We start from the raw sequence: 20440 nt of genomic DNA, 5'->3' as shown, positions 1-20440 counted from the left end.
GTACTCTTGGCTACTACCAATGAGAACTGATATTATGCGACAGGAATCCCCTCCGTAATAAATGTTGATATCTCTGCTCATGTGCATTACATACCTAGTTCACCAAACCAACAATGTTTTGGGACATTTCTCAGTGATATCAGATGCATGCCAGTGTTTGAAAGTAGTTTAATGTCAAGTATCCCAATGGCTAAGACATTTTCTTGTTTGCCCTCACAGGGTTTGCATAAATTAAACAAATTACTCCAGGATTCTTCTGTGTTGCACAAGAGAAACCAATATCTACACTTTGTATGTCAGTCAGCCCTTTGCACTCTTTCTAAGTGTTAGAATTCACTCCTTTGTCACAAATTAATTACTTGGGACATTAAAATCTTTCGAGACGACCCTCTCTCTCTCTCTCTCTCTCTCGAGCACTGTGCACAATGTCTTTCTGCTTTTCCCAAAACAGCAATTATGAGGTGCAAGAACCAGCATGCCTGCCCTCTCTCTCTCTATCCTGGCGGCAGCTGGATGAAAATAGCCCTCGCGTTATATCACACAGGGGGTTGTAGGTTGATGGAAAGTGTGCTCTAATATTACCACACAGGAGCTGAAATAGTGCTGTCCAACGATGCCCCTGCGCCCCCACGGCGATGCCAGGGACGTTCCCGGGCATTCATTAAGGAGCCGAATCTCTTTTCGATTGTGTATCTAGTCCCAGCGCGGCTGCAGAGGTGAGACGCATATCGGGAGAGAGCCTCTGCTTAGGAAACGAGCACGGGCCTGTGGTTTTTACTCTTTAGCAGGGCGGAGAGAAATGGAGTTGAACACTCGCTGGAGAGAGGGAGAGCCTTGTTAGTCACAGGGATGAGCATGCATTTTAACGACGCCGCTTAAGCTTTGTGTTCACGCACTCGAAGCGCACTTTAAAACACTCAGCGGGAACACGGGAAGCACACCAGAATCATTAAAGCGAGCGAAGATCAGAGCTTAGCTGAGCACTCCACTGGAGCCTAGTTACCCAGCCTGTGGAAACAGTGATACGGTGTGTTCAGTGCCTTTGGAGGAGATTTGCAAAATTTGATTTTAGATTAGAGATGACGGTTTTTACTGAAAATCTGCATTACTAGGAGAGGTGTAGTTAGTGTTTTGTACAAGTAGGCAACCTGGGGACGGGCAGTCTCAGCAAATCTATCCACCCTATGTCAATGCATCCTTCACAAACCACTTTACTGTGATGGACAGATGACGTAAGGGCCTAATTCTGGATTTGTCTTTGACAAAAAAATAGTTCAGGAATTAAATCCGAGTTGAATATTTCTTTTTATAAGCTGTGTAGTGTTATGGAAAAATGTCAAGTTTTCAGTGTCCACTGGAATTCAAAATACGTTTCAGTGGGTTAGGCTAATTTTTAGATGCAAAGCTTGAGTTTATACACATGGATCAGCCACAACATTAAAACCACTGACAGGAGAAGTAAATAACATCAACCATCTTGTGACAATTCAATGTTCTGCTGGGAAACGTTTGGACCTGGCATTCATTCATGTGGATGTTACTTAGACATGTACCACCCACCTAGACCAGACCAGGCACCCCCACCCCATAGCAATGACACTCCTTGATGGCAGGATGCAGCCTGACACAGGCACACACACACACACAAAAACTGTTTAGGAACAACTAAAAAAAACATGAAGAACAGGACAAGGTGTTGACCTGGCCTCCAAATTCACTAAATCCCAAATTGATCAAGTATCTGTGGGATGATCCACAGAGCCCCCCCTCCCTTCAACTCATAGAACCCAAAGTCCCCCACTAACAACATTCTGTTCCCAGACACCACAGGACACCCTCAGAAGACCCATGTCAATTCTCTGATGAGTCACAACTGTTTAGGAGGCCTCAAGGGAGACCTAAACAAATATTAGTAAGGTGGTCCTAATGTTATGCCTGGTCGGTGTATATGTGTACAATGCTGGAAGCAACCTATGTTACACTGCATTTGCGCTACTGTTTGATGCTGGTTTGCAAATTTCAAAAGAGAAATCCAAATAAAAAGTCAAGCAAATAAAAGGAAAAAAAACAAACAAAATGAAACAAAACCAGGAGATGATTTTAGAAGCCGTTTTATTACATTCATCATTTTTCAACAACAACAGCATGGCTCTAATGTCATTATATTATTCACAGCCTGCAACCACAATGGTAAACATGAGGTAGATCAACCAGGCACCAAGGCTACCACCGGGCTGCACATGGTCAGCAAACACATTTCAGAGAAGATTGTGAAAGCAAGTTGCATATTAAGATTTAAATTATCAAAAAAAAAGAGAGAAAGACACATTCTACGGGCCACTGGAATTTGACAGATTTTCGTCATTACATTTGGACTAGTTCTGGGGGTTAATTCAAATATTTTGCTGATATGGAAATATTTTTTTTTTAGTTAGCTGGCAACTTGTATAGTGCAAGTTCACATTCCCTTCCCCCATTGACATTCAGTAGATTCAAGAATCATTCGTTCGGGTCTTGTGCAAAGCCTTCGCGGATGGTTTTCGAACGGGGCGCGCTCTTTGGTTCAAGCGAGCTCAATCAGCATGCGATCACATAAATATGATTATCGGTCCAAAAATGCTCGTCAAATAAATAAGAATCCCACATGGACCTGATTTTCATTTTTTTTTTTTTTTTTAACACAAATCCAACACAAGAACAGAAAGGGACACAGATATATCTAGGTAGATTTTTCTCGCCTTTGCAACATAAAATGCAGAAAGACCCAAAATAAACTGGCAAAAGTTACACAGGACTAAAAAGAAACATCAGTAAACCTCAGCGGTTAGGGGATGATATAATATATTAATAATGTAAACAAAGCTTTAAACAGTACAGTAGTCCGAAATCCAATTTTCCCGCCAAACAACTGTTCTTCACCTCACAGTTTCTTCTTTTATTTATTTATTTATTTTTCGTTCTCGTTGGTCCGAAAAAATCAGCGTCTTGAGCAGTGACTGTGTGAAACATTGCTTAAGGCATATTCTTTGGACAACCCTGTGCAGAAACATATAAAAACACTTTACTTTCAAGTATATGAATTGACCCGGTCGGCTGCTTTCGTCAACCTGTACTTGGTTTACTTCAGGGAAAGGTCCGTTTAAGGTTTGTGGACATTAAGACTTCCAAAAATCAGCCTCCGGACGTTACGAGCCGGCGGCGAAGTAGCTGGCAGTGAGGGAGCTCGGGCTTGTTACGCAATCACAACCTAGCGCTCTGTCTGATTGGCATTACGGATGAGTTGTAATAAGAAAACCCTGTGGCAAGTCCTCTAAGGTCCGTCAGTATTTTAAGCAACAGACCAACTTCACAGATACATATTCAGTTCATTAAAAAAACAAAAACAAAATCTACATTCTTGAAACGACACAACTTGTTCTCTTCCCCAGTCTTTGGATAAATTTACACATACTTCAGTCACGTGGAAACCAAAACCACGCTCGCTTGTCGGAAAGATTATCGACGCCGCGGAAAAATATTTCAGAGGCTGTTGTCCAAATCCCACGTGCATTACAACAAATTTTGCTGCCAGTGACGATGGAAATCAATATCGGCGAGCTGACGTTTTATAGTGAATGTGGAGTTTTGAGAGTCCGAGGAGAGCGAACGGGAAAAAAAAGGCAAGGTGCAGCTGAGGATGTCTTTGGTGCCAACATAAGTTAATGCCAAACATACACTGTGGACTGGGAGAGAACCCTTTAAGGCGACCTCCCCTTGGATCTCCCATTTGAAACCCTGAGATAAACACATATGTCCGGCGTGGGACATTTCAAAGTCCATGTACACATACAATCTTCAAATAGTCACATTATCGATCGGAGAGAGGGTCCGTTTTTGCAAAAAAATACAACAACAAAACTAATAAGAGTTCGATTTCAGCTGTTCGTTTTTTTTCTCCCCGAGCAAAGTCTTTTTCAGTAGGATACGATCTCAAGTGGAGACGAGCTCAGCGTTAAAAGAGTTAAAAGCATGCACCGGCCCTTGTTCAGAGCCGGGCATAGTGCACTGTGGTAGCGCAGATGTCGGGAGAGCCACATCACGTAGCCATGTGTCCTCCTGTGGGGCACTTCGGGCCTTCGTGCTCCAGTGTATCCCCCCCCTCTTGATCCGGCGAGAATTGGGACTGCTGGATGATTTGCTGTCCAAATGACCCTCATTTCAGATTCCGCTTCTTCAGCAGGTCGGCAGACTTGACCGGACGCGGCTTCAAACGTGGCGGCCGGTCAGAAAGTAGAGCGGCCGATCCTCGCTGCAGTTGGCTGTCTGAAACTCGTCGCGCAGGCGGAACTGCCACTCGTCCTCCAGCTCCAGTCGGACGATGGTCTGACGCAGGGAGCTTCGGTCCTGACAGATCACGCAGAGGGTGGCACCTGCAGACGCAATCAGGGTCAATGTCTGTGAAGATTCTCAGTCATCCAGGTCAAGGTATATTTAAATAACAAAGCTAAAACAAAGGCATTTGGACTTTTCACCACCGGTCCAAGAGGCTCCTTTAACTCTGAAGAAGCACAGTTGCCCTCTGTGTATTTTCTTACATACTTTGTAACACCACTGTGAAGTAATCAACCTAATCAAACAGATGCCAAGGCAATCGAAGCAGTTAACAATAGCCAGTGTTGCATCACCTTTGAGGAAGCGGAATTTCTTGAGGAGCCCAGAGACGACGAAGGAGTCACAGAGGTAAAGCAGCAGGCCGCTGAACACCAGGCCCTGATGGTTCAGGTTGGTGGAGTGTGGACGAGAGTTGATGTAGCACACAGAAATCTGTGACGAAAGATACAAGAAGAAGATCCATTCATTTCAAACTGAAAGCAAAAAGATAAATGCATTTCCTTTAGGAGGCACCTGCACAAGAAAATCCATAGGTTGCACTTGTCTGCAAAAATAGAAAATACAAACAACAACAAAAAAAATGTGTGTGTGAGTTGTGCAGTGAGACAGTTTTCTTTGCATGTCCGATGCACAAAAGTACAGCATGTGCATTGTTAGCATCCGTTGTCTGCACATGTGCGTCTATGCAGGTCAGCGTGTTCTTGGCTAAGCAGATGGCAGAATCATGCAACATGTTTCTCTGTGGGTTAACGCAACTCTTTAATCTTCTGTACGCAAAAGCATCTAGAATACAGCAAAGGAGACGGTTTTTCAAATTTCTAGAGATTCCCTTGAAACGGAGGCACAGTACAGTATGTTTAGAGGTCAGGAGAACAAATGTATTCACTTTCACAGCAGCCTCTCTGTGTGTTTAAACTGAATGACTTGAATGACGCTAATTGTCTTCGCTCCTGCTTCAAGCTGCAGCCTACTGGGAGCTCTTACCTCCGGGCTGATGTTGAGGTAGCTGTCGATGGACAGAACTGGGTTGTTTCTGTTCTGAACAGCCTTTGGAAACAGTCTGTGACTGCAGCTCTGCAGGAACCTTTCCAGCAGGAACTGGGCCGGGGCGTCTAGGAGGGTCTGCTCGCTGTCTGGGGCGCAAACATACTGTGATGGGCTGATTGGAGCGGGGTTTTCTATTTCCTGTGGAGAGAAGAAAGGAGATTAGGGAAGCAAAGCTGAAAGAAGACCACGTGAATTTACTAAAATGCTTTTTAAACGCCGCTGTGAAATGCGTCGTGTGAACAAAACACCCACCATGAGTTTAGGTTTGACCAGGAAGTCTTTATTGCCCCCGACTGGAATGTGTTTTTTCATCAGAGAGAAGTTGTTGAAGCGGCACAGCAGCAACCCACTGCTGTTAACCCTTAGATTGAAGTCCACCTCCTCGCAGCCGTATCTACACGCGACAGAAAGACCGCGTTAAATGACAGACGCCGCCGCTCACATCCCCGACCCGCCGGCCGTCTCTCCGCAAAACCTACCGATTAAGGTCATACTGGACGTTCTGCGTCAGGTCCACGTTGAGCATGACGAAGTCGTGGAGGTGACACCGGCTGAAGGGGTTGCTAGGAGACCTGCGAGCCAGGCTGCTGTTCCACTTGCGCGTGCCGCACAGCGCGTACAGGGAGATCTTCGGCGTGTTCTCCATGTGCTGCAGCACCGTCTTCAGGGACACGTTGGCGAGAGTCGAGCTTCCGTCCGACGTCTCACTGAGAAGCAAAGTGAAGGGAGGACGGGGTTGAGACGTCAGAGTTTAACAGAAACACATTACTGAAATGTAAATATATGTTTCCAACAGATCTGAAACCCTTACTACCTTCCATCTGCTGGCGGCTGGTGGGCGTTCCACAGCACGCACGTGTCGTCCATCATCACAATGAAAGGCCACACGTCCTGCCTCCTGATGCCTTGCTCCTCCAGCCGGTTCCTCTCCAGCTCCAGGTTATGGTACGACAGCTCTTTGATCATGAAGCGGGCCGCACCTTGAACAGACAGGACCACATTTGTTTCACTTTGACTCCATTAAAACCGTTGTACCTGAGACGTCCTTTGACCTAAACACATCGCTGGAGGAGCCGAGCACCGAGAAGCTGTAGTCCCGCAGCGCCTGTGCGCGTTACACATTAACAAGTGAACTCGTACGGCTTTAGGAAGGGCTTCATATCGCACTCTGTAAGTTACCGTACGTGAATGATGTTTGTGCATCCAGTTCAATGGTCAATCCTGAACGGTAATATATAGCAGGCAGCCACGTTGACACAGGGGGTCATAGAGAGGCCAGTCCTCAATAAATGTACTTTCGTTGCACCCTGTTTCAGGCAGGCCGTGAACTTGATTGGCTATCTGACAAATCAGCCTATCGCTCCGTACTGTTTTCAAACATAATGGCCCTCTGGCATTGGCCAAGATAGCGTTTAACCTTTAGCCTACAATAGGTAAAGCGTGAAACGTGACTGTAATATAATATACGTGACAAGCGTGGCTCATTCATCGTGATAAATCACTCATTCTCAGCAGAATGACAAGCTGCAAGGCCAAGGACTTTTGACCACTAGTAGTGTTGTGAAGTAACATCTCTAAGTGTGTTTTGCTTGTATTGCACATAGTTCTGTATGTTCCTCCTACTGGTTTAAAACAATTCCACCAATCCACAGCAACCAAAGTGTGACAAAGCGCCAGCTACAGCCAGAAAAAACGAAAACTACCATGTCGGAAACACGTGTGTGAACAATGCAAGCAAGAAACTCCACGTTGCAAGTTTGTTCTTTTGAGACGGCAAGCTGCTCACCGACTCCTGTGTTGTTGAACATAGCCGGCAGGACGAGCAGGATGTGGTTGGGCCAGTACTTCCTGTAGAGGGGCATCTCGAAATGCTTGACCACCAGGATGTGCAGGTGATTTGCGCCCTCCATGGCGTGGAAAATGTTGAGCAGGCCGTGCTCTTGGCGCCCCGTGGTCGGGGTGAAGACGGGGCTCTTCAAGAGATCGGGGTCCTGCAGACGGGAGGGAAAGGGGAGAATTTACTGAAGGGATCAACGTCTGACTCAAAACTCCAGACTTTGGCTTGTGCGCGCACCTTGGTGGAGACCAGAGGCAGGCGCATGCTCTCCAGGTGGCTGCCCTGCTGGCTGAAAACAAAGTGCTGCTCCTTGGCTTTGGGAATGACGAACTGGAGCTGGACCTCCTCCCCCAGCATGGACGAGCAGAAGGTGAAAGCGTGGAAGGTGCACTCAGACAGCTGCAACACACACGTATACGCATTATTAAGGGCGAGAGCTCACCGCTATCTGCAATAAGGCAGCAGGGGAGTGCATCACATGCCTCATGCAAGACCGTGTGCTGTATCTCACCTGCGTGGCGGGACCCGCTTCACAGTAGTGGTGACACTGCTCACAGTGGTGAAACGCATTGTGGGCCGCGAACCTGCTCAGCCGTATTGACTTGGTCACTCGCTTGGTTGTCGCTTGGCTCGGCCCTTCTTGCTTAAAATCTGCATATACGTCGAGGACAAGTTAATTAACATCCAGGCTGTTTTCACAGAGGCAGATTTAAATGTCCAGGGTGTCCTGGTTGCGTGTTTGCATATATTTCCTGACCTCTTAAGCTCTTTGGCATCTTGTCAGCGTAAACAGAGCTGGCCTTCCTGAACTTAGGATCTCTGGGGTTGGGGTCAAAGGGCAGCTTGCGAACTTCCTCGATGTCAGGCCACTGGGTGTTCACCGGGGTCGTGTCCTCGGAATTTTCTGCAGATTAGAAGTAGATGAAAGCATGAAGTCACGCCGTAATCCTCGGCGTTTATCCGGGGGCGTTTAACGGCACACGAGGCCGTTCTGTGGAATTAATACGCAAGTTCCAATCATCCTCACCTTCCTCGCCGTCCTCCTCCTCGTCATACACGTCTACCTCCAACAGCCTGATCAGCATGCGGAACAGGATACGCAGAAACTGCAGGTAGGCACCAGTTTTTCCCACCTAGCAAAGAACAAGAAACAATTCCTGTAGTGCCGGACATTTCCACGTGAACAACTGCATCTAAGAAGGTGAAGTTAACGTGAAGTTCTGCTACCTGTGGGGGTCCACTGAGCAGCAGGCGTCGAGGATGCGGCACGAGCGGCGCCTCATAATCAGCGTGATGCTGCCTGGCGACGGTCCACTGGCGGTAGTACGCGCTCTGCTCCGCCCCCTGCAGGTCGTGGGTGATGACGGGCCTCAGAGGACTGCTCCAGGCCACGTCCGCGTGAGGCAGCAGCGAGTAGGAGCTCAGCTGACTCCCCGACTCCCCCGCCAGCAGGCTGTACGCCGCCCGCGACATGATGACCGTCCGCGGCGACACCCTGGCGGACTTGGGCCCCCGGCCGCACTGCGTGGACTGGCTGGGCCTCTGCGTGGAGGAGGACGACGGCGACGGGGAGGAGGAGGAGGAGCTGGAGTACAGGGACGGGGGCGCCTTGCAGGGTTTGGAGGCGTTGGGGGTGAGCTGGCCCCCCAGAGAGTCGCACTCCTGCTTGAATTCTTGCGTGGCCGTGCCCACGTCCGAGGTGACGGCGCCCTCGGATTGAGAGGTGGAAGTGGAGGGCTTCTGGAAAGAGTCAGCAACGTCCGAAGAACTAACACCATTCTCAGCCAAGGATCCTGAGAGCGGACACGAACAGAGTAAAATATAAAAGAGCAATAAATTAGAAACATTATTACTTATATTTATTTAAATAAAGGAATTAAATTTGAGCTGACTGTGCAGTTTTTTTCCTACAAATTAGGACCATATTTCCTATAAATGCATATAGCCCAGATTGCTTTACTACTATTAATCTCTTGCCAGTTGCGTTGTACTGTGTGCTTCCACCTTTAATCCTCCGGTATTTCAGAGACACTCACCAGATGTTCTGGTTGCAGCGCTACCGTTGCTCTGAGGCCTTTCCAGCTCATCTCCGTCATTCAGACTGGTGGCGGCCTTCTCTCCGTCTGATTCTCGAGGGGCCATGTCCTTTTTGGGCTCTTGCATCACACCCATAGATACATAGGTGCAGGCCAGACCCACCTCCTGCTCCAGGGCTGTACGAGTCAGGTAGCTGGAGTCTATGAGACGCAGGTCGCTGTATTTCAGAGACCTAGAAGAGTGTGTGGATGGAGATTGTTGCGTATGAGTATTTTTTTTTTCTTTAAGTTTAACTGAAGAGTTAAAGTACGAGCAGTGGTTTCATGTTGAAGTATGAGGTTACCTGGGGAAAGTCTCTCCGAGGGGGTCTTTCCCCGTGAGGATGATGATGCAGGGCAGCCCTTCCAGATCCTCGTAGGTGTGCGGTACCCAGTCCTCATTCTCACAGCCTCGCCATGCCTGCAGCGAAACATTGGATTATTGGATAAAGTTTGCTACCTAAGAATCCTTCATCCTTCAACTTGTTTGACATGCCATGCAGAATAAAGCTGAATATGCGTACTTAAAAAAGGCCGTATTGTGCTTTTTTTGTGCCTTATGTGCAGCTTTTTGTGCAAAGTTACTAAGACTGAAGTCCCTTGTCAAACCAAGTTGCTCTCTCCTACAGAAAAACCTGCACCTGCACTTCCTGAACCCGAAGAGTTGCACTATGATATTGTAACTGAGCAATATGTGGCCTCTCCCTATTATTTAAGAGGTGAATCATAATTTTGTGCCTCATCGTGGTTTACAGAAAAGAAATCAGTGACTTCTGAGAATAACGCCACGTTCCTGAAGCAGACTAAACCCAGTATCGTTTACCAACTTTGACTTCTGTTCAAAGAATAGCAGCTTTGCATAATTATTTAAAATGTTCAGCAGAAAACACAACGATAAGGAATGAGTTCTGTGACTCATTCTCACCCGGAGGCGGTTGATGAAGTTTCTGGGCAGGCTGAGCTCGGAGGCAGGGCTTCCCAACAGCACCGCAAAGCACAACTGGAGTCCCAGCTTGTCCCTCACGTCCTCCAGCCTCTCCCGTGCCAGCATGGCCAGCTGCAGCGAGGGGACGCGGACCAGCAGCATGTGACCCCGGCCCTGAGAGCCCTCCCTGCTCGGAGCGTTGATTAAGTCCTCCACCATGGCCAGGGTCTCCGGGGTTATGTGGTCCCTCAGGGACGGGGAAGAGGTCAGAGCCATCATGGCCTCGGTGTACTGCTGAATCAGCAGATAGCTGCGGATCACCATGCTGTGTAGGTGGGGGTGTCTGGAATACACATAAGACCCGCTTGTTAGTTTGAGATTTACAAATGATTATAACGTCATTTCTTTTGTGATTTCTCAGCTGTGACTCCGTGCTAACCTTTCCAGCAGCGTGTGAACCATCTTCTCAAAGGCATCATCACAGCGCAGGATTGGGCTGGCCACGCCCCACTGCAGGGAGCTGCTGTAGTCCCTCAGGCCAAAGTAGACCAACTCGTTAGCAGACTGCTCCCTCTGCTGGAAGGCAATGGGACCAACATGACAAGAGAGTCAGCTACAGACGCAAATATCAACAGACAGTTAATCCACATAGTAAGAACTCCTATAGTGTCCACACTTTACACAGACACCACTGTGTAAAAATATTGATCTGAAATTTAGTGTTTTTTTGTTTAGTGTTTTTTTACCATCTCAGTGTCTTTGGCTGGTGATTCCTCTAATCTAGCCCCTATTATTTAACTGGACAGGATACAGTATATTCTGTGGTTGTAAGTGCAGTTTTAGTCCAGCAGGTGGAGCAGTTGGACCACAGTTGTTAAAGTAAGACTGCAAAAAAATATTCATTCATTCATTCATTCATTCATCATTTGCAACTGCTTGTCCTGTGAAGGGTCACCAGGGTGCTGGAGCCTATCCCAGCTGTCTTCAGGCAACAGGTGGGGCACACCCTGGACAGGTCGCCGGTCTATCACAGGGCTAACAGAGAGACAGGCAACCATTCACACTCACACCTACGGTCTATTTAGAACCACCAATGAACCTAACGTGCATGTCTTTGGACAGTTTGAAGCCGGAGTACCCAGAAAGATCATGCAAACTTCACATAGAAAGGCCTCAGTCGGCCCGGAACCTTCTTGCTGTGAGGCATCAGTACAAACCTATATATATATATATATATATAAATTGAAATCTAAAATATCTCTTGTCTTGTAGGACCTTTTCTTACAACGTCAGGGTGTCTGAGGCTTTTTGGGGTGAAAAGAAAAGAAAAATACACACCAGACTTTCATTGGACGGCCAGTGGACTTCATTGTGGACGCTGATGCGGGACTGGTGGGTCTGCAGGGTGTAAGGGAAGCAGCTGACCTGCAGTACCAAGAGATTTGTGGCCTCTAGCACTTCCTGGCAGTTCACCACCCGGTCAGCCAAACCCTGCAGCTCCCCGTGGCACACAGAGCCTGACAGGGCACTGGAAGTGGGAGTAGAAAGAAGTTGTGGATATTTTTAGCTCTTGTTCTTCTCCTACCATAGTCATTAGCGTTGTTTTTACTGGTCAAAGTGCCCAGTGTGTGGTAGGTCATTCCCAAGATAAATCCACTGGAAAACAGGAAGTGATCTATTTCATCTAGTATGTCCAATATCCACGAGAAGCGTGGCTAAATTTAAATAAAGAAAAACTGCCCTCTCGTAGAGTCTGGCCTACATTTACCCAAAATTCAAGGTTACGGATACTGCGGTGTGTTTGTTTTCTCATTTTGTGCAGCTGTTCTTCTCTCTCTGCTATAAATGGTGAATAAAACAAAGCCAAGGCTACATGCTCAGCCACAACAACTCTCCTTTTCACACAGCTTTAAAATATAAACAGAGCAAACGCATTGTCAGTTCTCATAATATTTTCCCGTGTTTCTAGGAGGCGCCTTTACCTCGTGAGGTCGACGTGCGAGTTGTCGTGAATGAGGACGAACAGGGTGTAGGGGTTCTGTTTGACTTTCTTCATGAAGGCCTCCATCTTGCCATGAACGTCGGCGTCCAGGCGCACCACGTACCTATCTGATTTCTGGTGGGCTGTGAAGGCATCTTCGTTTCCCAGGTCCACGAGCACGCCTGTGGAGAGTGGACGAAACTCAACCGGTTAACAACTGTCATGACTTCAATCAGACCGTATTTTATACTTTTAAGGTATCAGCGGATGGAAAGGTCATCCATGAGTTGACAACTGCTCTTAAAAATATACCTGATTGTCGGATGCGCTGCGCCGTCTGGTGTACCAGAATGTGAGATGGCGGAACCAAAACAAGGAAGTCCACCTTGCAGAAACGACCCAAGTCAAGGTTCTGGGTCCCTGAGTCGGCGATGGAGCAGACTTGGGAGAGGAGGCTACGGGCCACGCTCAGCTGGGCCGGATAGATCTGGAAGACCTTACTTAAAAGCTTTGCTACAGGAAAACAAGCAAATAGCAACAGAATCAGTACGATGAACAACCTCGACCGCTGGTTTAAACATGAAGAATATTGCTGCCACTGAAAAACACTGCCAGAGCCCCCCCCCCCCCCACAATAACTAATGAGCCAAACACTTTAGTTTAGACAGCGGGTACGCCGGAGTGGAGTCCAACCTGTGTCTGGGGGTGGTGACATGCTGGCAGCCTCCTGGGAGTGGATGTGGTCAGTGACATCGCCCTGGAAGGGCTGGATGACCTGTCCTTTCCGTCTGCGTTGGTATCGTACCAGCTGCTTGTCAAGATTGTCCCCTGGAAACAACCAGTCACCATAGTCACACAGAGCCACAGAGCCGGGGTAACAAGTGCAACAGCTGTGCGCGAACCTGATATGCAGCACAATCAGTACGGGCATACAACAACAAAGTAACACATCGAGGAGTAAACAAGGTTGTTTTTCTAGTCATAATTAAAACCGCCCTGATGTGTTTTCATCTCTGTCTTGTGCAATTTACCGTTTAAGCAGTCAATATTTCACATCATTTAATCATGTTTGCAGATTATAGCTGCTTCATACACTCAGTAACCATCATCCATATTATTGCACCTTATTCATCCTTCCTAAGTATATACTGTGTATTTACTTCTGTCTCTATTTCTTGAACAAATCCGCAAATGCCAAACTTGTTTTTTTATTTTTTAACTATCTTACATCTATTTTGTCTAAGTCTAACTGCTTGTTTGCTGCCAGTGTGGTCAGAATATCTGGCAAAAGTAATATAACAACAGTGACATAGTAGTTTGTTTTTTAATGAGCAACTGTTTAATAGATGAAGAACTCACCTAGAGAGGTGGTTTTGAAGTGAGACGCCAAGACGCTGACTTTCCCTGTGATGAGTTCATAGCTGATTTCCTTCAAAAACTCATTGGTTGTCAGCATTCCTTCCGCTAAGGCCCGTGCTTGGTATTTTCCTGCATCCGACAGTATAGGACAGTATAGATTAGATTATTGGCGTAATATAATACGTGGCTTTTTGGTCTCGGCAAACTCACCCAAAACAAGCACGCAGAACTCGCTGCCGCTCATTTTTGACGCGCATATGATGACCACATAGGTCGGCAGGCACTGCTGAGGGTGAGGGCCTTCGCTGAGAGAGCGCAGCGACTCAGAAATGCCCTCACCCAGAGAGTTGTGGGTAACCACTACTTGGACGCTGCCCCCGGAGACGCTCGCTTCCAGGCGAGCCAGCCAGGGGAGCTGGGCCGGGGAGATGGCAGGACCACCGGGACAGCACAGCATGGCTTTCAAGACTATCTGCTCCAGCTCCTCCCTCAGAGGAATCTGCCCCGAACCTGCAGGACAAAAATTTCAACCAAATTGCAACCAAATGCATGTTTTCAAAATCGATGCAAGTAAGTCATGAAGGATTTAAAGAATAAATACAAGCTGTGTTTTGTCAGAACAAGACACTGTTACCTCATGGTCATCTACCGACTATCCAGCTCGATATGTCATTACAAACACAGTGATTTTAGTTGATTTGCATTGGCTACTTACCTAAACGTGCGAGATACTGCAAAGTGAGTAGGGTCATGGTCTCCACACTGAGCAACTGGCTGCTCTTGAGGCCCAGAGTCTCCAGGTTTTTTTCCGTGAGCTGGCTGCTCTTGTAGCAGCTCACCAGCAGGGGACTCACCACTATGTCTCCGACATTCCCGTAGAAATAAGGTAAAGTGCCATGCCCTGAATAGGAAAGGTGCCGTTAGATAAGACAGAAGCTTACAGAGAAAAATAACAAGTTACTGCAGCCTAACCTTCAAAAGTAGAATATGAAATAAGTAGATATGACTTTATGCTTCAACAGGTTGATGTCTGTGAATAAACAAGATATTTGATTGTTTGTTTCAATAAAATTGTGACTGCATTTTGGCATGCCATGCAGAATGCAGAACACTTAATATGCAGCCTTAAAAGGTAATATTATGCGTTCTGTGCACTCTTCCACATCAAAACCTGCGCCTGCACTTCCTGGAACGGCTTTTTTATCACTCCAGCCTATTCTTTCCGCTTCTTATCCACGTCAACACGTAACACATTTGAATAATGCCCATCTAGCAGTTAGTCTGTGACGGCGCGTGCTCTGCAGGAAGCGGTTAACCACAACACAACAGCATGGGCCAGGTGACCAATCAAAGCTTGCCAAAGATTTTCTTTTCTTAAAGAGACAGGAGCTAAAAATGGATCGTTTCAACCAGAGGGCAGGAAGATGTGCTGCAGCAGTGTGCAGCGCGAGAAAGATAATTCGTTTTTTTGGCATTAACGTATGGAAATCTGTTCTAGCAGACCACCAGAATACAACTATGGCATTGTGATTGAGCATAACGTGGCCTCTTTAAAAAAGGAGCCGATCAGTGGGGGAAAAAAGCTTTTACCGATGAGGATGACAGGGCGAACCCCTGAAGAGTTGAGCAGGTTGTCGGGGACGATGACTGTCTCTCCTGCGGTGACCGGCTGGGGCTGAATGACACCTGCTACTGGTGGTTGAGGAGAAGACACTCCTAGCACAGAACCTGGCAAAGGAATCACACGTTACAGCTTAGGTGATGTCTACACATGTCACAAAAACACTGCCGAAAGTATTTATAGTCGCTGTATTGTGTTCACAGACATGTTCCAAATGGAAAAACAAACAAAATAAAAAGGTAATTTACTGTCTATAATTACAATTTCATAATGTAGCAGAGCTTCTTCAATCATGCAATTTTTAAAATCACGTCTGTACCAAACTGTCCAGCTCCATCTCCATGGAGATGCTGGGTGAATCATCTCTAACAACAAGAGAGCGTCAGAGATGTCAGCGGCATACTCATCCCCAAACCGGAGGGAGGGGAGAGGAGAGTGGGGGAAAGAGATAAACAACAGTCTACGCCGCCAAGAGCAGAAAAACAAGGCACGACGGGGCCCATTTACACCGGCTCACACTGAACCGTCCCGTATTGTTGAATAAATTAGAGCTGAGCGTGCTCCCCGACACTCGGGCTAAGGAACGAACCTGGAGAACAAACTATTGGACGAATAGCTGGCACGGGGACGGCTGTTGGCGGGACCGGCACCAGTGAGCTGGGATGCCAGCTCCGGTGGCGCTTCTTCGGAGGCCCGGAGTTCATCGCCGATGATACTTAACGTGGGAGAAAAAAAACATACAGCTTAGAAATAACAGAAGGCCGTGTTTCTACAAATACAGGACTTGTCCTCAGAGAGAGAGACGGGCCTACCTGGACTGTCTCCTAAATCAGGAGTGCGATAGCCCTGACCTTGAGGTCCTAAGGAGACCTGAGAGGGGCTCAGCAAGGGAGGACGTCCATCAACACCCAGGCCATTAGATGGTCCGTTCACCCTAAGAGCTGTGGGAACTGTAAACACACAATAACACAACAACACAAGAGTTTATATAGACAGTGTTTTAATGATTAGATAGTCTACATCTATACCGTCTCTGGCTCAGGGGACCAGGTTGTTCGTATCCATAGCTACAGGTTGTCTTTGTGATCTCTGTCCCCGTCTTAGCCTGTTTGGTTTTCGGCTGCCTGCTCTGACCCCTTGCTCGTTTCGTGGATTCTGATCGATGCTTCGCCCTCTGGTTTTTGTCTTTTTGTCTGCCTCCCGCTGCGCCTGTTTGGCACTCGTCGATAAACCGCCTTACGCCTGCTCCCGCCCGCACACATGCGTCTGTACCTGACGTTTCATGATATCTCAGCCTGTACCCGAGATGGTTGATAAAGGCCGCACTGCTCGCCACCGGCATGCAAAAATTCAGAACTGACTTGTTAACGATGAAGAAAAAATCTAATAAAACTATAAAAGCATTTTTAGGCATCTTCAGAGAACAGGGAATAAATAAAAATGAGTCAGTACTAACAGCGGGCTATTGATTTCCTATGAAACGCTTGGCCGTTGGGATTGCATATTTTCCCATCTCATATTCATTGTGTATGCAATACGCTAAAACATTGATTGTCATGCGAAGCCTTTGCTTGTCAATATCACAACCTTGTAAAGGGGCTAATGGAGAGCAAGGCCTTAAACAGTCATTACAGCATTTCTTCCTTCACTATTGATTGGTGTGTTCACACGGGCACGTGTTAGTGTGTGTGTATTGTTACGCGGGTGTGTGTGTGTGTGTGCGTGTTTGTGTGCGTCTAAGCACGGCGTAGCAGAGGTTAATCTCGGCTCCTTGGTCAGCCACGGCTCCATTTGCCTTATGCTGAACCATGTAAAAAATAAATATATAAATAAACAAAAAAAACCTGTAGCTAAGCAACCTCATTCAGCATAAGGACGAGCCCATTAAAGTGGCATTACAGCCTGGAGGCAGAAATGCGGATGAGCGTTTAGATATTTCAGCGTGTCGTCCTGATAACATGTGGAACACGCTCAAACCGACGTGGTGATTAGTCGATCGGCGGCCGTGGGTGTACTGAAAAGGAATCTTCACCTATTGGTAGAGTCTTGTTTCCGGGTGTGGAGGGCAGAGGTTTGAGGAAACTGCAATCCCTGACGAGGTCCTGGCTCCCGAAAAAGACGGAGGACGCTTGAGTCGTTCTGGTGGGCGGAGAATCTAAAGATGGAAACAAAAGTATGATATTAACAAAGGACACGAACCACTCACCGGCTCCCTGAGCTCTTCTTGTCCACTGACAGCCTAACACATGTTTCAGTTAGCTCAGAGGTGCAGCTTGAAAACCCACCACTCCTCTGATTGGTCATTTGCTTAACTCTGACCTTCAATCAAATGTCAAATACTCACAGCAGACTCTAGTTTGTATAAAATGTCTATTGCGCAACAACAAACAGACCATAACTGTCCTTTTCATTAATCATTTCAGGATAAACAGTCCTTTGGCACTGAGAGAGAGAGAGATAAAGGATTTTAACCTCTTGGCTTTTAAATGAAGTGTCAGTGACCACTTTTGGGAGAAGGACGTACCTAAAGGTGTCCGTCTTGAGATTTCAGGTAAGACTAATGCCTAGGCAGAGCCTCGCAGCTCAGCTGTCTAACACATTAACGCGTGAGGTCTCTGCTGACAGGCAGCTTCCAGGTTCAGAACAAATCCATACTATAAGCCTGGGAGCTTTTTTTCAATCAAAGAGAGAACGGGCGTTCTCGTTGTGAGAGGTCAGAGAAGAACAACATCTCCTTGAAGAGAAGAATCTGTCTCACAGTCGTATGATTTTAGTTGTTTTTTTTTTCTATCCATGGCTCTATTAGATTGGAGCGAATGTCTCCTATTAAATTGCATGACCTTTCATGACATAAAGAGACAAAAGTAAAAGAAGGACCCATCACAGATGTATTAAATAGCCAAAAACACACTGACATCAAATACAGCAGCTGCAATTAATTAAAAAAAACGAATGAAAAGGATGTTTTCCACTATGAAGTGCCACCAGAACACGCATCAAGGCGCCGCTGTGACCAAGTGACAACCAAAAAGATCCTCCTCCATGTCATCGACCGACTCATTAACAGCTGAATGTGGCGCGGTGGCGTCAGACTAAACTCACCTCACAAATTTCAGGGCTAAGCCCCGGCAACCTGTCCCTATGGCAACAACATAAGCTTGCCAGCAGATGCAACAAGTCTTTGCGGAATATATAAATATATATTGCCATTTTACCGAGAGTATTTAAATGGATTTGCGTCTTGCGCACATCCAGGCCGGCCTGAGCAGGATGGCTCTCTTACAGTAAGTGCATCACAAGTGTGCCGTCTCACCTGAGAGGGAAAAGGGAGAGGAGCTGTGTCCACTGGTGCCTCCGTTTTCTTTACTGCTGAGAGAGGAGGACGAGCTGGGTTTGGAGGTCGACGCGCTGCTGGAGAACTGACGGGTTTTACTGTCTGAGGACGCAAAAAAACAAATGTTACATGCAGTACGCAGCTGCAGATAAGAGGGTAAAATACAGTATATGCGGATTTCTTTCTCAGTTTGGGGATTTGGGGATTTTTACCTTTCCAGCAGATAAGGGGTCCTTTGCACAGAGCACCCTGAGAATTCTTCACCAGGTGGTATTTTAAGTGCTTCTGCTTCTTGGGCTGGGTGGATATCTTCAGGTTGATGTGATTTGAAAACTCAGTGAAGTATCTGAAACCCTTCTCACCGCAGCCCACACAGTTTCCTGAAAAACCTGAACGCAAAAGGAACACAAAATGAATTTGCTACATCATATTTCCATTCATACTTCCATATGATTAACGGCCAAGCGCGGGACGTGCACAGCAGAGCGTATTCGTTTCACCGGGGATGAGGCTGACGGCTATCTGCCTCCTTCACTTTTCATCTGAGATCGTGGGAGCAGACTGACCTAAAAGTGCATTCTTCCCATTCTCGTCAGGCAAAAAGCGGCGGTCCACGGCGCACACCAGGATGTGCTCGGGGACGCTGGGGGACTTGGCACCGACCAGCTCGAAGCCGGCTGGGACTTCGACGGGCTCGGTTGCTATGGAGACCAGGCGGAGGTCCTTCCCGGCCTGACAGAACCCTGAGAGAGGAGGGAAGATGTGATATTTAAAGAAATAAAGAGCCGGCAGCTTATCTGTTATCATCATTATCGTGCATTTTCTTTGAAGGTGCTTTGTAATACAAATGCGATGAGGTTTTACCGTCCAGCGTGCAGCAGCCGTCGGGCGCAGGGGTTTGCAGGTAGGGAAGCGGAGGGCTGCTGCTGTCCGAATCATCGTCCTCCTCCAGCTCCTCCAGGTCGTTGGAAGAGTGGCCGTTCGTGAGCTCGTGAGCCGGGTGCTCCCCGCCGTGGAGCGCTACATCGGCTTTCGGCTTCACGTCTGCAGGAAATCAAATTATCAGAAAGATTAGAAGCAAACTTGATCCATAATTTAGAACGGCAACATTTGATACTAATCAAATAACACAGAAATACAGAAAACTCTTTTGGCTGGTGTACTCAGCATAAAGTAAGGAAGACATAGCTTTGACTTAAAATCTCAGTCAAGATTCAGTATATGATATTGGGTATAGAAAATGATGGATTCAAATAAAAGTTAAATCAAAATTGTGTGAAATAATTTGTAATAAAGACATATCTTTCAAAATAAAAGCATTTCAGATTCAAATTTCAACTCAAAAGTCTTCCATTTGACGTTAATACAGACCAGGAAATACCACATTTTAAAGGTTTAGTTCACCTGAGCTAAAGTGCTCTTGAAGCAGTTTAAAGCCAGATCTCGTTTTGCCGTTTCCTGCCAGGTTCCTACCTTCCACGTTACCAGAGTACGGCTCGGGCTCCAGGTAGAGCTGTGTGAAGATGGGCTGCGGGTCTCCGCTGCTCGAACGCAGCGACGCCTCGATCGAGTTGTGGAGAGCCTCCTCGAATCGAGCGGACTTCAGCTGCCCGGCGTATGAATTCCCCATTTTCTGCGAGAGCAAAGAGAAGAGAGCAAACATGAGCCGTCTGTTTATCGCAATTCATCTATTGATTAGTTCCTTACCTAATAGCGGCGAGCGCAACACGTAGCAAAGCAGCTGTCACGCACAAAGGCGGGAAGTGTAGATAAAAAAATTCATTTTTTCAAAGTTAGATATCAATCAAACTGTTATGCATATGGTTTGATTATTATGCTTTATCACTCAAACTGCAGATGTCTCAAATGTAGCAACAGCTTCTAAACGTG

General features: G+C 46.9%; 1 protein-coding gene across 1 annotated transcript; it reads right to left on the bottom strand.

The window, feature by feature from the left end:
* Positions 1 to 1977: 1977 nt before the first annotated feature.
* greb1l (GREB1 like retinoic acid receptor coactivator) lies at positions 1978 to 20261 on the bottom strand. Its single transcript, XM_084547439.1, has 32 exons — positions 20024 to 20261; positions 19415 to 19594; positions 19117 to 19293; positions 18763 to 18939; positions 18530 to 18652; positions 17249 to 17371; positions 16029 to 16166; positions 15806 to 15931; positions 15186 to 15323; positions 14311 to 14496; positions 13806 to 14105; positions 13596 to 13724; positions 12930 to 13064; positions 12549 to 12749; positions 12238 to 12418; positions 11594 to 11783; positions 10695 to 10831; positions 10256 to 10598; positions 9636 to 9751; positions 9292 to 9524; positions 8483 to 9048; positions 8283 to 8388; positions 8013 to 8159; positions 7767 to 7906; positions 7493 to 7654; positions 7205 to 7409; positions 6233 to 6398; positions 5898 to 6125; positions 5671 to 5812; positions 5356 to 5556; positions 4665 to 4803; positions 1978 to 4409 (listed from the first exon to the last, which is right to left on the bottom strand). The coding sequence occupies exons 1-32, from the start codon at positions 20211 to 20213 to the stop codon at positions 4246 to 4248; spliced, it is 5889 nt and encodes a 1962-aa protein (XP_084403565.1). The 5' UTR covers positions 20214 to 20261; the 3' UTR covers positions 1978 to 4245.
* Positions 20262 to 20440: the final 179 nt, after the last annotated feature.

The sequence above is a fragment of the Chelon labrosus genome, assembly GCF_963514085.1.
Source record: "Chelon labrosus genome assembly, chromosome: 6".
Classification (NCBI taxonomy): domain Eukaryota; kingdom Metazoa; phylum Chordata; class Actinopteri; order Mugiliformes; family Mugilidae; genus Chelon; species Chelon labrosus.
This window is presented reverse-complemented; position numbering and strand designations above follow the sequence as displayed.

What these genes read in the sequence shown, in the direction of transcription:
- greb1l (XM_084547439.1), bottom strand. Translation starts at nt 20,213, where the DNA reads ATGTTTGCTCTCTTCTCTTTGCTCTCGCAGAAAATGGGGAATTCATAC. An exon ending in TCCAATAGTTTGTTCTCCAG is followed by an intron (nt 15,324 to 15,805) that starts GTTCGTTCCTTA and finishes TTCCTTTGCCAG; the next exon opens with GTTCTGTGCTAGGAGTGTCT. An exon ending in CTTCAAAACCACCTCTCTAG is followed by an intron (nt 13,065 to 13,595) that starts GTGAGTTCTTCA and finishes GGTTGTTTCCAG; the next exon opens with GGGACAATCTTGACAAGCAG.